General features: G+C 57.8%; 2 protein-coding genes across 4 annotated transcripts; one reads left to right on the top strand and one right to left on the bottom strand.

Annotated features, from left to right (window-relative positions):
- Nucleotides 1-640: 640 nt before the first annotated feature.
- On the bottom strand, nucleotides 641-6,785 carry AIPL1 (AIP like 1 HSP90 co-chaperone; the record flags this gene model as incomplete). Its single annotated transcript, XM_079799129.1, has 6 exons — nucleotides 641-843; nucleotides 1,528-1,669; nucleotides 1,786-1,962; nucleotides 2,873-3,061; nucleotides 5,918-6,097; nucleotides 6,690-6,785. 6 exons carry the CDS (start codon nucleotides 6,783-6,785, stop codon nucleotides 641-643), a joined length of 987 nt encoding a protein of 328 aa, XP_079655255.1.
- A 5,642-nt stretch (nucleotides 6,786-12,427) lies between these two features.
- PIMREG (PICALM interacting mitotic regulator) lies at nucleotides 12,428-17,461 on the top strand. Of its 3 annotated transcripts, none has more exons than XM_079799100.1 (5): nucleotides 12,428-12,548; nucleotides 13,191-13,507; nucleotides 15,133-15,428; nucleotides 15,923-16,018; nucleotides 16,610-17,461. In XM_079799100.1, the coding sequence occupies exons 2-5, from the start codon at nucleotides 13,214-13,216 to the stop codon at nucleotides 16,641-16,643; spliced, it is 720 nt and encodes a 239-aa protein (XP_079655226.1). In that variant the 5' UTR covers nucleotides 12,428-12,548; nucleotides 13,191-13,213; the 3' UTR covers nucleotides 16,644-17,461. The 3 variants fall into 3 exon arrangements, with proteins under 3 accessions (XP_079655226.1, XP_079655227.1, XP_079655225.1); XM_079799101.1 differs by lacking the exon at nucleotides 12,428-12,548 and adding an exon at nucleotides 12,588-12,652 and having other exon boundaries at nucleotides 16,740-17,461; XM_079799099.1 differs by lacking the exon at nucleotides 12,428-12,548 and adding an exon at nucleotides 12,588-12,652.
- Nucleotides 17,462-17,757: the final 296 nt, after the last annotated feature.

Genomic DNA, 17,757 nt, shown 5'->3' with positions numbered 1-17,757 from the left:
CTGGTCGACCCAGCCTAATTAGCATATTACCCTTTTATTAGTATAGATGTGTCTGTATTGTTGCCATATGAAGGACCGTAAACCTACTTTTTCCCACCCTTGTACAGAATAGAGTCAATGGGCTTCAATAGAGACTTCTGAAGGAAGCTGGTACAATTACAAAAGTAAACAAGCGAAGAACCAAAAATATCACTATCCAGAACTGGGAGAAGGGGGCAGAAGGGGTGAGAAAGCGTCAAAGCATTGAATTCTCACTTTTCAGTGACCTGGGATAAAAGCACGCGTGGAGAAAGTGTGACTTAAACATTATTTGGAGATAGAGAAAACTGCCAAAGGAGTAAAATCCAGAGTCAAACTGCTGGTTCTGGGCTTAGAAATAAGAAACTTCACTTTTATTCATAAACCCTTTGGGGCTTTTATTTTTACCAGGGGTATGTACTGAATGGATTTTAAATTGTAATTTTAAACTGTAAAATGTGACACCAAAACATTGGCCAACGAAAACAGAAATGGCCAGGCCATCTGCTGGCTGCCCAGTGCCCGGCTGTCTGGTGGGCACAGGGGGTCAGCGTGGTGGGGGGTGCTCTGGTGGGAGGAGGATGGGAGACACTGCCCCCCCCCCCTCCGGAGGCGCCCCGCCCTAGCTCAGCATCTGCCGGCAGCGCAGCCGCTCCTCCTCCCGCTTCTCCTCCAGGCGGCTCTCCAGCAGCCTCAGCTCCCTGCGCACCGCCTTCCGCATGGCCGGCTCCAGCTCCAGCACCTTCTCCAGGTCTGCCTTGGCCTCTGCCTCATTCCACACCTCAGCGTGAGCCCGGGCCCGCACGTAGTAGGCCTTCACGATGCCTGCAGGGACGAAAGAACTGGACCTGCCACCCAGGCCCAGGGGCAGCCCCACCCATTGGCCCTTGCCAGCTTACAACACCCTTAACCTTGACCAGGATCCTTAACTTCTCTCTACCTGAGCCCATGTCTTTGGCTGTAAAATGGGGGTGATAATGACTCCCCACCTTGGTGCAGACCCTTCCAGGGCCTCATAACTAACTTTATACTCATAAATTTCCATCATGTTTCTTATAGAGGCTCCCCAAACTGTGCACGCTGCAGGCCCTACCCCTGCACCTATCCCGGACGGCTGTGACACGGATGAATGGCGTGACCAATGCAGAGGACTGAGTGCCTGGCGCACAGTAAGTGTCTGATTTGTTCCTACGAGTTCAGACACCATTGTCACATACGCACGGTGGTGCTGACATGCCTGTGTGCCCAGCACTGTATTCACATCACCGTGTGCTCTCTATTGAGGGCCCCTTCCTAAAAAGCCTGTCGACGCTCCACACAATCACACGCGTGGGAGCCGCTTGTGCATCTGTCCTGGTGCACATTCACGTGAGACACCTGTGCAATGAGCTCTGCTCACCCATCCCCTGTGGCAGGCGCGCAGGCGGGGACTGCTGGGTGGTGACTGAAGAGCGCACGGAGGTCTGCAGCCCTGGCCGGCCCCGCCCCGCCCGCCCGCCCCACACCCACCTGGGTGGTGCCGCAGGATGTCGCTGGTGTGCTCCAGCACCTCGTAGTACTCCGCCCTCTTCAGCAGGCACTGGCAGTAGTTGAGGGTGAGGGTGTTGATCATCTTCTCCAGCTTCAGCCACGGCGCCTCCCAGGGCTTCTCCTGCCCGTGGAGACAGGGCTGCCGTGAGCTGAGGCTGCTGCGTGACACCCTCCCCGTGGCCCTGGCCGGGACAGGGCTGCTCCCCCACCCCCAGTGGCATGGCGGGCAGCCCCCACCTTGGTCTGCAGGTTCCTCAGGCAGACAATGGCTTCCTGGTACTTGGCGGAGGCCTCCTCGTGGCGGCCCAGCTTGAAGAGCCGGTTTCCTTCTCCGTGAAGGATCGGCACCGCCTGCATCCTCTCCGCGTTGCTCAGGTTCCAGGTCTCCCTCTGGTACTCGCTCGGGGCCTCCACCTGCCCGAGAGCTGCAGGTGAGCCCGTGGGGGGTGGGGGCCGGGGGCCTGCGCCCTGGCAGGTAGGGACCCAGCTCACTCGCTGAAGCCAGCTCTGCACTGGCCACAGGGAGTTCCAGAGAAACCGTGCTTGCTGATCACACACACACACACACACACACACACACACACACACACACGGGGAGGAAGCCACGGCTCAGGGCCCACCCTCGCCGGCCCTTCCGTGCCATCAGGCACAGGCACCTGCTGGTCAACAACTTCACTTCCGATGTCCAGAAGCTGCCATAACACTCCCGCCGCTAGAACAGGACTGTATTGCCATCTGCTGGGAACTGTGGTTATGAAGGTACAACCGTGCAATGCCTGCTGAGCACCTCAGAAGCGCTGCCCTGTGCAGGGTGCACGCCGCGCCACTGTTCACACAGGCCCCGTGGGACCCGGGTCTCATTTGTCTTCACGAGGGTCCCCGGGCTGAGCCTTGGCCTTGGCCATAAGCCGAGACCTCCAGGCCGTGGCCCTCTCCCACCTCCATAACCTGGGCTGTCAGTCACTCGGGAGAATCCAGTCTGAACCCCCAACCCACAGGGACTGGGATGAGGCTAGAATCTAAACTTTTAAAGACAAAACTGGAAGCTGAGAACCAATAGAAGGAAAATGTCTCCAAGTGAAAACGGATGACATTTTTAAAAGTTGGTGCCGAATGGGCTTTTCCCTGGAAAAGGCCAAGTACCTTTGGGGGGAGGGGGAGAGTGTTCAAAGTCTCCTGCGGTTTATGAGCCCTTTCCGGGTGATGGCCAGGGACCGGTGGGGTGGGGCTCCCAGGATGCCCACGACCCCATTGCTGTCTGATGCTGGGACAGCCCTCCACCATCCCTCCCGCCCCCCCACCCCCCCCCGCCCCCGAACCCCACCTGCAGCAGCTCAATCACGAAGAGCAGAGGCTGCGGCTCCTTCTGCAGCTCGTCCAGGTCCTCGTAGCCCAGCGTGTGGTAGGCGAACATGTTGGCCAGCCCGCACGTGTGCACGTGCCACTCGGTGGGGTCCTTGCCCTCCGCCATCTGCCGCAAGCTCCGGGACAGGATGGGGTAGACGCCCGTGTGCTGGGGGAGAGACGGCGGATGGCATCGGGCTGTCTGCTCAGCCGGGCCTCAAACAGCCCACTCCCAGCCCCGCAGCAGCATCCCACCGCCCTCCTACCCCTGCCCCAACATCCTGCCCCCGCCCCCAAATAGCTGCAGTACCTGCCGGCCAAAGCACCCCATCTGCTAGCTCCTTCCTTTCTTAAAATGACTCGGCAAAGGAGGCACCACTAGAACCCCCTTTGCAGATGAGGAAACTGGAGCCAGAAAGACTAAGTGACCTGCTTAAGGTCGCACAGCTAGGAAAGGTCCGAGCTGGGACCCAAACCCAGCTCCAGAGGCCACGCCGTAGCCACCATGCCGCGCTGCCTCTGGCCGGCCCTTGTCGTCACGCTCACGACTTTCTCTCCCGAGGAGGCCCTGAGCCCACCAAGCCTGGGACTCGGGGAGGGGAGTGAGGAGAGCAGTGGAGGGGTCTGGGTCCCAGAGGGCCGGGCTGGCTTCCTGGCCGAGCTCAGATTAGCAGTGAGCCCGGGTCACCCGCCGAGCTCCAGGCCCCCAGGTTGCACGTGTCCAGCAGTAGGGCTGTTGCAGGGTTCAGTGCGATAATGCGGATATAGGTCCGGCTCACCACAGCCTCGGCCAGCCCGAGGAGCTGGGATTGCCACCCTGAGGTAGAACAAGCCTGGGAAAGCCAGCCTCTTGGCCTCAGCGGGGCCTGTGCCATGCTGGACCTCAGCTGGCCCCCTGGTGCTGGAAAGCCCCTCAGGGTGGTCTCTGAGAGCCCCGCTCCTCGGGCTGGGTCCTGACAAGGCGCCTGTCAGGCTCCACGTGGCAGCTCCAGTAAAGACACACTATTGGGAAGTCACGGGCATGAGGAGGAAGGTCACACCCCCCCCCCCCGCCCCGCCCCGCCCCCGCCAGCCAGGATCAGCCCCGAACGCCCCAGGCTTCTCTGTGAGAGAGGTGACCCGATGGCGATGGCATGTAAGCCTTTGGGATTAGGGGTGGACGGGCGGGGAGGGGGGGGGGTGGGGGGGGGGGACGGAGGGAGAGGCCCAGGATCAGCTTCCTACAGGGAGGAGGTGCTCCAGGCCCCGACACAGCGGCCCCAGCTCACAGGCCCCTGCTTCCAGCAAGTCAACTGCAAGCTGTGGGCCCCAAGGTCAGGTGGCAGGTTGGCCATGACCTCAAAGGCCTTGTCCCTCTGGACACCTGCTGCCCGGGCACTGCCAGGGCCTGGTCAGCACAGTGGCTGTGGGATGCCACTGGGCATGGCATAAAGTCTCAGAAAGGAAGATAAAGGCCAGAGAAGGGGCAAGACTCCAGCATCCCACCCCCACCCGGGCAGCACCTCAGAGGGAGGAAGGAGGGAGGGGGTCCCGGCTCTGTGCCCCGACTCTGCAGCCAGGGTCTCAGGAGACTCTCTGGAGCCAGACTCCAGCCCTCAGCACTCACTCAGCCCTGGGGCTTTGCTGGTGGCCTGGATTCCCCACGCCACCGCCCCTCTCTGGGGCTCAAGGACAGAGCCGGCTTCCGCCTGAGGGGCTATATCCACCCTGGCGGTTGTGCATGGCATGCTCCCGGCCTCATTCAGCTCCCACACTGGTATGCTTCACCCCTCGTCTGGTGAGGACTTTTGTAGATTAGTTGCCAACATTTAAACACTGAGAGTGTACAGGCTGATGAAGCTGTCTGGCTTGTCTCAAAAACTCAGACTATCCACTTCACCCTGTCCAGCGGGAGCTGGGGGCAGGTGACCTCCAGTCAGCAGGGCTCCTGGCTCCTCGTGGGACTTTAGTTTGCAACCGCTGGCCTCATAAGACGGCACCGGCAAAAATTCCCACAGAGGCCAGCATCCTCCCTAAGGAGCGGGGGCCAGGGGGGAACAGGGAGGGATGTATTTCAGGGCAGAAGCTCCCAGAGCCCCTCTGGTTTAGGGGAGGGAGTGGGGAGGGAAGGAGGGAGGGGGGCCCTTGGCCTGGAGAGACTGTCCAAGCAAAGGGCTCTGCAGGGGCTGACAAGCAGCATCTGCTAGGGGGAAACAGGCCTCTTAAGGTCTTTGTCAAATAGACATGCGTGCTCCACTGATGGCCTAGTCTTTCCAAAACTGAATGATGAGGTGAAGAGGTACCCCATAAAAGAGAGGGGCCAACCAAATGAAACCTGCCAAGCCATTTCACACTTCCTGGCCAGGATGCTGCCTATCGTCCCACTTCTAGACCTGGCGAACTCCTATTCATTCTTCAAGGCCCCGCTCAATGTCACCTTCTTTTTTTTTTTTTTTAATATATTTTATTGATTTTTTACAGAGAGGAAGGGAGAGGGATAGAGAGCCAGAAACATCGATGAGAGAGAAACATTGATCAGCTGCCTCCTGCACACTCCCCACTGGGGATGTGCCCGCAACCAAGGTACACGCCCCTGACCAGAATGGAACCCGGGACCCCTGAGTCCGCAGGCCGACGCTCTATCCACTGAGCCAAACCAGCCAGGGCTCAATGTCACCTTCTTAACGAAGTTCCCCGGAACCCCAAAGCAGTCAGCTGCCCCTCTCCTGTGGCCCTAAAGCACGCTGCCCTGGCTGAGTTGTGCCATGGCACTGGCTGCCTGCCCTGTGTGTGCTTAGGTGTCTGCTCCTCCTCCAGAATTCAAGTTCATTGAAGGCCAGGGACTTTGCCTGCTGTATTCCTTACACCCACATCCCGCCAGCCAGCCACGACAGGGGCTTGTTCTTAATCCATCTCCGACTTCCCAGGGGCAGGGAGTGCTGTTTTAGCCCCCCTTCCTGAAACCCAGCAGCCCTGAAACACACAGAGTGGGTGGGTGGGCCCTGCAGAAATCAGCCCAGGGTCTGGGCCAGCCTGGCCTACTTACGATGGTGTCACACCAGAACTCAGCCACCTCGCGGACCCGCATGGACGTCAGCAGGAGCTCCCAGACCTCCAGCTTGAACATGTTCCCGATGATCAGGTGCATGGGCTGCCCCGCCTGCTTGCTGTCGTCGATCACCGTCCGCTCCTCGTCGCATTTCATGGTGCGGAAATGAAAGGTCACCTGGTCCCCGAGAGCGTGGACCCTGGTCTAGACACACCTCCCGAGGCCCAGCAGGAGCCACCTCTCTGTCACCGACTCTCAGGGCTGTCCTCCGGGTCAGCTCCCCAGCTCCAGTCAGATGCCTCAGACCCCACCACCACCCCCAGAGCATCCCCACCCGCCTGCACTCCCCCGGGATGAGGAACCCCCAGCCCCCTAAATGACCCCCATCCCACTCTTGACAGCTCTGTGGGTCAGGATGTCCTTCCTTAAATCAGCCCCAGGTCTGAGGCCACACACACAGCCCACCACCCAGGGAAGCCCACCAGAGACTTGTGGCCAAAAACACCACGATCCCTGAGAGCCCCTCCTTCTCACTCAACCTCTGGGGCTCCAGGAAATTCCCAAAGCCCGTCCCCCATCCCACGCTGTAGTTTAATTTGCAAAGTACCCAAAATGCCCAGTGAAAGACACCGGTTCAGATGCCTCAGGGTTGGCAATCCCGGGAAGGGCCTACCCGGCCATTGTTGGCAAAGCTGAAACCTGTCTGCAGTGCCGGGGGGCCAGCAGGATGCAGATGCTGCCCTGGGGTGGGGGGACGGGCCCCACTCACTCGAGATCCGGTGATGAAGTTTGGGAGCTCCCCCAGGCCCCCGTGCAGGATGGTCTTCTTGACCCCTTCCACGTTCAGGAGCAGAGCGGCGTCCATGGCTCCGGGAGCTGTCCAGCCCAGGCTGAGATAATCTCGCCAAGGGAAGGCGCTCAGGCTAAAACGGGGATTTGTCCTGTGGAGGCGGGGGGGGGGGGGGGGGGGGGGGTGCGAATTAGCGGAGTGGGGCGGGGTAGTGCCCCATAGTGGCTCCAGGCTGCTCCTCTGGGCCACTCCCCAGCAACCCAGCCTTCTGCCCCATCCATCCATCCACTGCTCCTCTCAGGGATGGGAGCCCCAGCCTGACAGACATTATTGCATCAGCTTTGGTTTTGTCCCAGGTCAAGCAGAGAGGAAGTGGGCTGGAGCCTTCTTAAAGAAGACAGCGTTGAGGGAGCCGGCAGCAGCGAGGACTCGGGCCACCGAAGGAGAAAAGGAGAGACTGACCCAAAGCCCCTCGCCCTGCCTGGTCCCTGGCGTTGGCCCTGGTCTCGGATTCTTAGTCTCTTTGAACCCCAGGCCGGGCTGTGGACTGTGTGGTCCCTGCTTTCCCTCTTTCCCATTTCTCCCTCCTCTTCTCCCCAAACTCTGTCCGCCCACGAGAGGAGGTGAATTGTGGAGGGAGAGGGTTGGCAGGTTTCTAGTTTGGGAGAACCCTAAAACGGGGTATGAAAAGCAGAGCAGGCTTGGATAAATTGGAGGAGCCCGCCCCAACCCCATTCCAGCCTCTCCTACAATGTCTGGCTGGGGGCAGCGGGGCTCCCCACTCCTTTATGGGGAGGAATCCGCAGAGCTTATTCAGAGTATTAGGGATCCCCTTTCTGGTCTAAAGTGGAAAATCATGTAAAGAGTTGGTGTTTGGCGCCACCTTGTGGCAGATTCAAATTTTTTTACCTGGTCTTGCCAAGGTCCTGAGGGTGATGAGGATTCTTTCCCGGCACCACAAAGACTTTCTTTCTCTCCTGGCCCCCTGGCTGACGTGTTTCCTAGAGATGGAACAGAACCCTGCCACGGGGAGAGATGGGATGCCGGTGGAGCCAGACAGAGCCGCATGCAAAGGGCTGACCTTTGTCTCCTATCCCTAACTCCATTTTCCCAGCTGAAACGGAAAAAGCACTCTTTCCTACCTCCCTCTCCTGGAAGTGGAGAGGCCTCCCTTGAGCAGTGAATGGAACCCTGAAACCCAGCACCCCTGAAAGTCTCCCATAGCGGCTGGCATAGAGGAAGCCCAGCCTGGGCCAACTGGTCTGGGCCCAGGAGCCCAGACTGAGGCAGCAAGTCAGACCCCTCCAAGATTCCTCTCTCCTCCCCCCACCCCCCGCCAGTGTTCAGACCCCCACTTCCGGAGGGCCCAGTTCCGGTCCTCTCTGGGGGCAGGGAATCAGGGTGGGGGGCAGAGATCCTCCTCTCCTGTCCCATCCTTTCTTGGCCACACAGCAACCTAGAGCTGCCTGCGTGCATCGGAGGTAAGATGAACTCTTAGATGAAACACCACAAAGGAAAATAAAAGCGATCACCATAAAGTCCAGGGAGGGAGGGAGGGAGGACACGCAGCAGGGGTGGGGTCCTGGCGATGTCCTGAGTGACAGTTACATGAGTGTTTGCTTTCTAAGCATTCATCATACTAAGCCTCATGGTTTAAGCATGTTTCTGTTCCTGATATAATTCACACAGGTAGGAAAGGCTCTAATCATGTCTCACACTTAAACCTCTCCCACTGTTTCAATGGCTTCCCTGTATAGAAGGGTCAAAGGGCACACGCTGGGGTTGCAGAGTTACCGAGAGGAGGTAGACTCACAGATTGGGCTCCTGGGTGGCAGGGGTGGGAGGTGGGGGCTGGGGCCTGAGGGAAGGGGGTGTTACAACTGATGCCAGTGGTTTCGGTTTCACTGCTGAGAAGAATGAGGTGCTCAGGCCTCAGCCTCCAGACAGACCCCCAGCCACCCTGTGGCCCCCAAACTAACCTCCTCATGGACTTCATTCAAATGCAACTCCAATAACCCCACTGCCCTCTTCCAACCCAGCCAAGGCTCCCCTCTGCCTCCGGACAAATTCTAACTCCTTTCCTGCCAAGGAGCCCTGCGCTCCTGGCTCTCACCACCCAGGCCCCTGCCCTCCTCTCGCTCAGCCTCTCTGGTCCTGGGTCCTGGCAGTCTCCGGCCTCCCAGCATCCGCTCATCCCCTCGCTTTGTCCCCTAACTCCTTAGCTACAGCACCCCATGTATGCCCAGGGCAGCCTGCTCTGACCGCAGCTCAGATGTGGTCCCTGCCCCCTTCCCTCTTCTCGCCGCCCCTTGCACTCCCCCCACCCCTGTGGGATTTTGCACAGTTTAATGTCTGCTGCTTCCCGCAGGCTGAGGGTCCCCGAGGACAAGGAAACTGGTGGAAGCTTTGCTGTTGGACAAGAAGCCCCCAGAAAGCCTCCGCCTGGAACAACCGATTGGTTTTCCTCTTTCCAGGGAGGAGCAGGAGCCCTGCACCCCCCACCCCTCCACCTCCATTGGGGGGCCGCTCACCTCAGCACATGCTCCACCCCACGGCCCTGCCCCCGGCTCCACCACTTCACGCAAAGGCAGAGGGAGAGAGCCTTCTCATTCAGAAGCACATGTTTCTTCCTGCCTTTCTCATTGCCATGGAAACTGCTCTTCCTTCACCTCTCTGGCCAGTTATGGTCCTGGGGCAAGGGGGGGAAACGCCCCAGGCAGGGAGGGCATTCACTCATTCCTTCCTGAGGCTCCATGAGACCACGTAACCAAAGGCTAAGAACTCAGATGTCGAGTCAGACACCTGTGCTTCAAGTTTCAGCTCTGACTCTGTTCCGCCCTGTGCAAGACACCGCACCATCGGAATCTCAGTGTTGTCATCTGTAATTGGGAACACAAATCGTATCCACTGCACAGAGTTGCTGTGAGGAATAAGGCAGAATAAAGAAATGCGCTTGGCACACGCTTGCTAGGGGCTGGACAGCTCTAAGCTGTTGTATCGATGAACATGAAGAGCCAGGCATTGGGCGCTACTGACAGGCGATTAGCAAGACAATCCCATTTGAGATACTTATGTCGAAGTGTTTCACTTTCACTAGTCTTTCCCACACTTTCAGCTTAGTTTTCCTAAAAATACCAACTCCTGCTTTTCTCCCCTCATGTTTCATTGATAAAGGACATGAATTAAATTCCCTGATTACAATGACAAATACTAGTGGCATAAGCAGGCTTGGGAACAAATACTTCTGAAGCCGGAAAACAATCCAACCAGGGAACAAGGCGAACGGGCGAACTGGAGCAGTGACCGTTGTAAAATCGCTGTGGTGAGCTGTCACCAGCCTTTTCAACAGTGAAACAGATAAAATATCGAAGGACAGCACAATGGCAAGTATTGCTTCAGGAAAAGTTTGTTTCAGTTGCATGTGTGTGTGTGAGCTACATACTGGTCCCCTTGAACATGATATTCCCTGTGCAAGAAGACACACACAGAGACACACACACACACTCAAACACACACATTCTTTGCTTGGTTGACTCATTCTCTAGGTCTCAGCTTTAAATGACATATTTTTGTCATAATTTTGTTTGATTAATTGATTGTTGATAACTTGATTCATTAATGTCCATCACACCCCAAATACTAGATGTGAGGTCCATTAAGGTAAGGATGCATCTGTTTCATTGACTTCGTGGCTCTTTATATATATACTAGAGGCCCGGTGCATGAAAATTCGTGCACTGGAGGGGGGTCCCTCAGCCCCACCTGCCTCCTCTCACAGTCCGGGAGCCCTCAGGGGTGGGAGGTGACCTGGTGATCAGGAGAAGGTAACAACCCCATCACACTTCTGCTGCTGCTACTGCCGGCAACGCAAGCCCTGGCTGGCCCTGGTTACCTGAGCCTCGGCCAGCCCTGGGCGCTGGGCAGCTGCCATCCAAGGCTTGCCTGCACCTCAGACCGGCCCTGAGCATCTGGGGGGCTGAGGGGACTGGGTGCCGCCATCTTGTGGCTGTGGGTGCCACCATCTTTGAGGGTGTGGCAGTCAATTAGCATATTCTCTCCTTATTGGCTATGGGCGCCTCCATCTTTGAGGGCAGGACAGTCAATTAGCATATTCCCTCCTTATTGGCTGTTGGCACCACCATCTTTGAGACAGTGTGAGGGTCAATTAGCATATTCCTTCTTTATTAGATAGGACTAGTGGCCTGGTACACAGATTCGTGCACATTGAAAGGAAATTAATTAGAAGAAAGAGCTTTATAACGAGAGCTTATGTGTGAGTCAACATTTATTTTTCAATTGCCAGTGCATGTCATATGTACCTGCCGGTTGGTCGGTTGGACGGTCGGACAGATGGACAGTCGGTCACTTAGCCTTTTATATATGTAGATATTTTTTACTTTTTTAAAATTGATTTTTAGAGAGAGGAAGAGAGAGGGAGAAACATTGATATGAGAGCAGAACATTGATTGACTGCCTCCTGCATACCACCTGCCAGGAATCAAGCCCACAACCTAACCTGGAATCAAACCAGCAACCTTTCAGTACCTAGGAAAACGCCCAACCAACTGAGCCACACCGGCCAGGGTGGTGGCCCATTTTTAGCACGGTGTTCAATTGCTCAGACACCAGTAGGTGTTTGGAAAGACATGAGCGAGGGGACATGGGGACGGAGGAGGGGCTGGGAGAGACAGGGTGATGTTTGTTGGGGGTTGGTTTGAGGTGCCTGCAGTGCCCAGGAGTTGGTATCCAGGAGGTGGTGAGATACTCCGTCTGGGAGAGGTGCAGGCTGAGAAGAGGCAGTGTGGTGTGGTGGTGAGGCGCATGGACCCTGGCCCCCGACTGGCAGAGGGACATTGGGAACCAGACTAACCTCTTGCTGTACCAGAGTCTGCTCATCTGGTCACAGGCTGCAAGGAGGGTCAAATGGGTTAATAATAGAAAGTGCTTGGAACACAGGGACTTGGTGCACAGTAAGTGCCCCATATGCGTTCATGGTTCTCACCATTCCATTGTGGGGGCGGGGTGGGGGGGGGAGGCAATAACTGAGGCTAGAGAAGTGGGTGTGATCACCCAGAGATGAAGGTGAGGCTAAGGACAGACCTTCAGGGAGCCCACCAGCAAGAGAGTGGCCACAGGGGTGAGGAGTGGGGGGGAGACCCGGTGAAGATGGCGGCTAGGAACCCCAGGGGTGGAGTGGTCAGTGCGGCTTTGAGGTCCCCTTTAAAGGGAGGGAGGAAGGGAGGAAGGGGGGCGGCTTTCTAAATGCCGTATTTTCGCTGGTTTGAATGCTAAGGGCAGGGAGGGAGGCATTCAACTGGAGAGGGGGAAGGGGTCAGTGAGCTGGGGTGGAAGGGTGCTTAACTGGAGGCGGAGCGGAGGTGCACGCCCATCCGTCCCCTTTCCAGGACCGGTTTTGGGGGCAGAATGTGGATGGCGAGTCTGGGGAACACAGAAGCGCAGAGGGTCGGGAGGGAAGTTTGAAACAAAACCTCCACGGGAACTCTTTGTGACAAAACCCCTGGACCCTCCAGGCGGAACGGGAAAGGAGCCCGGGAGCCCCGGACCCGCCCCCGCCCCGCCCGTTAAGACCAGCCAGAACCCTCGGTGGTTGGAGGAGGGGCCGGCTGCCCCGGGCCAGGCGTCCGGGAGGCGGCGCCCGGGGCCTGGGCGGGACCTGCCGGCACAAAGGGGCAGATTCACGCGGCACCCAGCCCGCGGGGGTCCTGAGGATGAATGGGGACGACCCGGCAAATCTGAAAGCTAGACTCACGGCCGCGAGAGCAAAGAGCCAATAGGATCCCCGGCGCGACAGCGAGGCGGGGACGGGGCCAATCAGCTGTGAGGACGGGCGGGGGGGGGGCGGATCCGCGCCGAGTTTCAAATCGGCCGGGGTGGGCGAGGTGCATCTGTGCTGCGCATCTCGCAGGCGTGGGAGCTTTGGGGTGAGTGTAGGCCGGGGCGTAGTGGGGCTTCTGTTCAGAAGAGACCAGAGGCGATGGGGTGAGGGGGGTGTCTAGTTAGGACAGGCATGCATGTGGGGCATCTGGGGGTTGCAGGGTGGAAATCGGGGGCTCTGGCCAGGCGTCCAGGGTCTGGGTGGGAGCTCGCTGGGTCAGGGCGGGTTGTAGGAGGCGCTGATCGGTCGCTGGGCCCCTTGCTGAGGCTCAAGGAGGGCCGCTCCCGACTCTGCCGCCCTCCCCGCCTGAGGCTGGGATGAAAAAACAGCTGTTTTAGACACAGGGCCCGCAGGAAATGCTGACCAGCCTTGTTCAGCCTCTGCCCTCTTCTGGGCATCGCTGACCACACCCTCCCTTTCAGGAAGCATACTCCTCCCTCCCCGCACCCAAGGTTGTTCCCAGCCTGGCCATCCACCCCACCCCATGGGCCTCCATCCCATCGCTTCCCTTGTACCCAGTCTCCGTGGAGCCTGGGAATGGGATGGAGGATGCCTTGCTGACCTGCCTTTTGACCTCTTCCCAGGGTCTGGTGAACAGAACAGACAGATGGCCTCTCGGTGGCCCGGCATGAGCACCTCCATGCGCAGGAGATCTCTCCAGGACCACCAGCAGCTGGAGGAAAGCGATGTGCTGCAGCCTGCAGCTGGCCATCTGGAGGCCTCCAGCGGAGCCCTGGGCTCCCTCTGCAGACAGTTCCAAAGGAGGCTGCCCCTGAGAGCAGTCAGCCTCAACCTGGGGGCAGGCCCTTCCTGGAAACGCCTGGAAACCCCAGAGCCAGAGCAGCAGGGCCTCCAGGCTGCAGCTCGCTCAGCTAAGAGCGCCTTGGGTGCCGTGTCCCAGGTAATGCTGGCCATGTCCAGGTCAACTGCTGCCCTCAGGAGCCCCCAAGAATATAGACTCCATGAGACAGGAGCCCCCAAGAATATAGACTCCATGAAGACAAGGACTTTGGTTTGTTCGTTGCTGTGTTCCCAGCCTAGTAGGTGCTCAACAAATTGTTGAGTGAGTGAATGAAAACAGTGTCATGGAGGAAACATCCTCACTATACAAGATAGTAGAGCTGTTTTGTGATGGAAATTGTAAGCCAGTGGCTAATGATGGGAGGACACCAAAAACAAGCTTAGTCAGTGAAGGCTTCCCAGATGAGGTGATTCCATGGAATTCTCCCAAGAAAGGGGAAGAATGAGGAGCCTATGACAGGTGAAGTAGTGTGAGTCCAGACCCAGAGCAGAGGGAGGTCAAAAGCTGAAGAGAGAGAGCAAGGTGGGGCAGTGAGAGGGGGCTCAGTGTGCCAAGGGTGTTTGGGCACTCCCAAGAGAGACTGGTAGTCTTGGGAACCAGTGGGAAGAATTTATTTACAGCAGGGTGGGCACCAGGTCTAATTAGCATATTAGAATCTGTTCTTTAGCTATTTGGGGAGTTAGAATGGGGTTAGAAGCAGATTCTCCCATGGGGGGAGGGGGGGAGTTGCGGGCTGAGGGCCTGGCCTTGCAGAGGAGTGAACAGCCTCAGAGCTGCTCAGAAGGTAGATTTGGGAGCTTAGGGGTCAGAGAAGCTGTGTGGGCAGGAAGATGTCACTTATGTTGGGTGGGAGGTGCCTGTGGACCTTCCAAGTGGATGTGTCTTCAAACCTAGAGTCGGAGAGGCATGGAGGTGTCACCTAGAAAGGACAGGGGCCATGGGAGTGAAAAGACCTCCAAGGAGAGAACTGGGGGCAGTAGGGGGCTCTCCTTAGTATCTGACTGGGAATCTGAAGCTATGGAACAAGGAAGATGTTTTGGGGACCCTTTGTGGAGAGGTCTCTGAGCCAAATGTTAGTCCTTGTCTAGAAGAACGCTATGATTGTTTCATGCCCAGGGATCGGGGATGAAACCAGGTAGCCTGCCCAAGGTCACAGAACTCACCTAAGGTAGCGCGGGTCTTGCTCTAACGACTCTGGACTCCGGTTGGCCAAGGCAAAGACAGTCTAGCTGAGGAGGAGCCTTCCCAGCCGTCCCCCAGCGGAGTGAAAGGCCCAAGAGTTAGGGCTTGGCCCTGTGGGTGATGAGCAGCTGTGGGAGGGCACTGAGCAGTCGAGTGTCAGGATCAGAACTGCCCTTGAGAAGGATCTCTGTGCTTCAGTGTGGAGGGTGGGACAGAGTAAGACCAGGAGCAGGGGGACACATTATCTCCCAGTGTCCTGGGGGTCAGGCTTTGCTCTTGAGTCTCTGCTTCAGTCTGTGTTCGAAGGAGGGCTTGGTCTTAGGCACCTGGAGGTTCTGTGAGCCAGAGTGGTTCTGCTGAAGACCACTCATACCTGGGGCTCTGAGCTGGGTCCCTGCAGTGACATCACCCATATCCCTCACCCCTGAGACAAAGCTGCTTGTGTGTGTAGGACAGCTGGTAGGAGGAGGGGTCGGGGGTATGGCTTGGAGACTAGGGTGGCCCTTAGCTTGTCTGTGCTCACGCTTCCATGTACCCACCAGAGAATCCAGGAGTCCTGCCAAAGTGGCACCAAGTGGCTGGTGGAAACCCAGGTGAAAGCCAGGAGGAAGAAGAGAGAGACACCGAAGGGCAGTAGCCCCCCAGCTCGCAGCCTGAGCCAGAGGAGCACCCGGCTTTCTGGAACCGGCCCTGCCCGCTCAACTCTGGGCCCCTGGGGGTGGGAGCGTCACCGCCGCTCCTCCCAGATGGGCCCACGTGCCCACCCTCTGCGGAGGTCCAGGAGGGAGGCCGCCTTCCGGAGCCCCTACTCCTCTACAGAGCCCCTCTGCTCCCCCAGGTAAGTGGAAGAGTGCCTGGCCCCCAAAACACTAACGGCCCCTCCGGGGGGCTCCCTGGAGCCAGGGGCACCCTGAGCTGAGTCACATCCGTGTTCTGGCCAGCTCTTCACCCCACTAGCCAGGGACCTGGGGAAGTCTTCAAGGCCTTAGTTCCCCATCTATAAAAGGAAGGGGAGAGCTTAGCTCTGCCTGTATGACACCCCCAAGCCTCCTAGTGAGCCTACAAGCCAGTTTTCAAACCACCTGGAGACAGACTCAAGCAGGAAGCCACAGGGCTCACCTTTCTGCAAGATCTGCCCTTGGCCTTGACCCCATGAGCCTTCATCCATCTGTTCTCTGCCAGCTGCTCCAGGTTGCTCTGATGTCACTTCCTGGGGTGATGACCAGCCCCCACTGACCCCAGGCTGCAGTGCCGGTTTGGGGGGCAGGAAGGAGGCTCCGGCCACAGGTTTCCAACTAGTCACTGGTGCCCATGGCTTTTCCTTCTGTTCAGTGAATCCGACAGTGACCTCGAGCCTGTGGGGGCAGGAATCCAGCGCCTCCGGAAGCTGTCCCAGGAGCTGGACGAGGTCATTGCGGCTGAAGAGAGGTAAGCTGGCATCCATCCTCCCAAGCAAAATGGCTGGCAGGGTCCCCCTTTTTAGGCAGGCTTCTGGTTCTGGCTCTGGCCACTGTATGACCCTGGCCAGTCCCTCCCCTTCTCAGCCTCAGTCACTTCATCTGCAACATGAGAGGACATAAAAGACCTAGATTGGGGCGGTAGTTAAGGATGCACCCTGGAGATTCGTGGCTTCCTGGGCCTCAGGCCACCACACGTGTCCATCACCTGGAACTTCCCCAGGCTCCTGAAGACCTGCCCTGCCTCCGACACTCCCCATGGCTCCCTTATGCCCTGCCCGCCCATGGAACTGGGGGAAGCTGTGTGGCTGCTTTGAGTTCCTGGTCTGTCTGCTCAGGACCCCGTCCAGAGGGCAGAGCCCAGGTCTGGAGCTGCCCTAACTTGGGGCCATTTGTACATGGCCGTGATGGGCTCCTAGGTGGCCTTGCGAGCTTTGACTAGATGCCGAGTGTGCCAAGTTCCCACCATGTTGCCGGGTCTGGTCTTGTCTAGTCCAGGCTGGGAGGGCCCTCGGTGCCTGCCGCACCCAATGGCATGTCTCTCCTGCTTCCCCATCTCTAGCGCTGACATGACGGTTTCTCTCCTTCGAGACTGATGGAGTGCCCTCCAGGTCATGCCCTCCTCCTGAGCATCTTTCCCAGTGTGCTCTCCTTCCTCCTCTCCTCCTCCTCCTCCACGAGCGCATGTGCAGATTTGGAGGCGCATTGAAGGACTGAGTCTCCTGGAGAAACCCACAGAGCTGACGCCCAGCAGAGTGGGAAGTGTGCCGTCTTCCTTCCAGCTGGGACCTGAGCTGCTGACCTCACTGACTCACCACCGTCCAGCTCCTCATTCTGGGGGTAGGCTCTGGTGTCCTCCCCACCCCCCCCCGCCCCCCTGAAGCGCAATGAGGGCCCAGAATAGAGCTCTTTCTTGCAGGAAGTGGGCCATACCTGACCCCACACCCCTACACGTGGGATCCATGCCTCCGCACCCTTGAGTTCCTGGAGGAAGCCCCCAGGAGTTGGCAGTGCCCCTGGGCCACTGCTGACAAGGACCTGATAGGCAAAGGCCCGGGTGGGGGCTGGTCAGGGGCCTGTGCTCTCCTGCTGAGACCACATCTGAGCCCCGCAGAGACCGCCTGCCACAGCCCAGGAGGTGACTCCTTGCAGACCCGGCTGCTGGGTGCACAGCTCCCGGGCCTGCCCCAAAAGAAGGGATGGGAGACTTACCCAGGCTCTGAGACCCGGGGCCTACGGGTCCCTATTTATGTTCTCAGCACCGGGCACTGTGGATGGCAGCGAGGAGTAGCACTGCTCAGCAATGTCTGCCCTTTGTAAATTATTTAAGAAATCTGCTTTGTCATTTTATTAGAAAGAAATCGGGGCATAACTTCCCTCCGTAACGTTGCTTTTGCATAATAAAGACTGACAGATTGAGGGAGTCTCAGAGGGAAGGCTGGGGGTGGGAGGGGTTAGCCAGGGAATTTATATGCATATGTGCTTAGCTCCTGGACACAGACAATAGTGTGGTGAGGGCCTGGGGGGGAGGAGGGGAGAGAAGGGGATGAATGGGGGAAAGTGGGGGGGCATCTGTAATACTTTCAACAATAAAGATAATTTTTTGAAGGAATGAAGAGGAGAGTTCAGCAATATAACCATGTACAAATATACCAAAAATAGTGGTTTTCTCGATGTACCAGCAGTATGTCTATGGAAAATAATGAAATA

Source organism: Cnephaeus nilssonii (assembly GCF_951640355.1).
Source record: "Cnephaeus nilssonii genome assembly, chromosome: 19".
Lineage (NCBI taxonomy): Eukaryota > Metazoa > Chordata > Mammalia > Chiroptera > Vespertilionidae > Cnephaeus > Cnephaeus nilssonii.
The sequence above is the reverse complement of the archived record's forward strand: the minus strand, read 5'-3'. Positions and strand labels throughout refer to the sequence as shown.

What these genes read in the sequence shown, in the direction of transcription:
- PIMREG (XM_079799100.1), top strand. Translation starts at nt 13,214, where the DNA reads ATGGCCTCTCGGTGGCCCGGCATGAGCACCTCCATGCGCAGGAGATCT. An exon ending in GAGCCCCTCTGCTCCCCCAG is followed by an intron (nt 15,429 to 15,922) that starts GTAAGTGGAAGA and finishes CCTTCTGTTCAG; the next exon opens with TGAATCCGACAGTGACCTCG. An exon ending in GTCATTGCGGCTGAAGAGAG is followed by an intron (nt 16,019 to 16,609) that starts GTAAGCTGGCAT and finishes CCCCATCTCTAG; the next exon opens with CGCTGACATGACGGTTTCTC.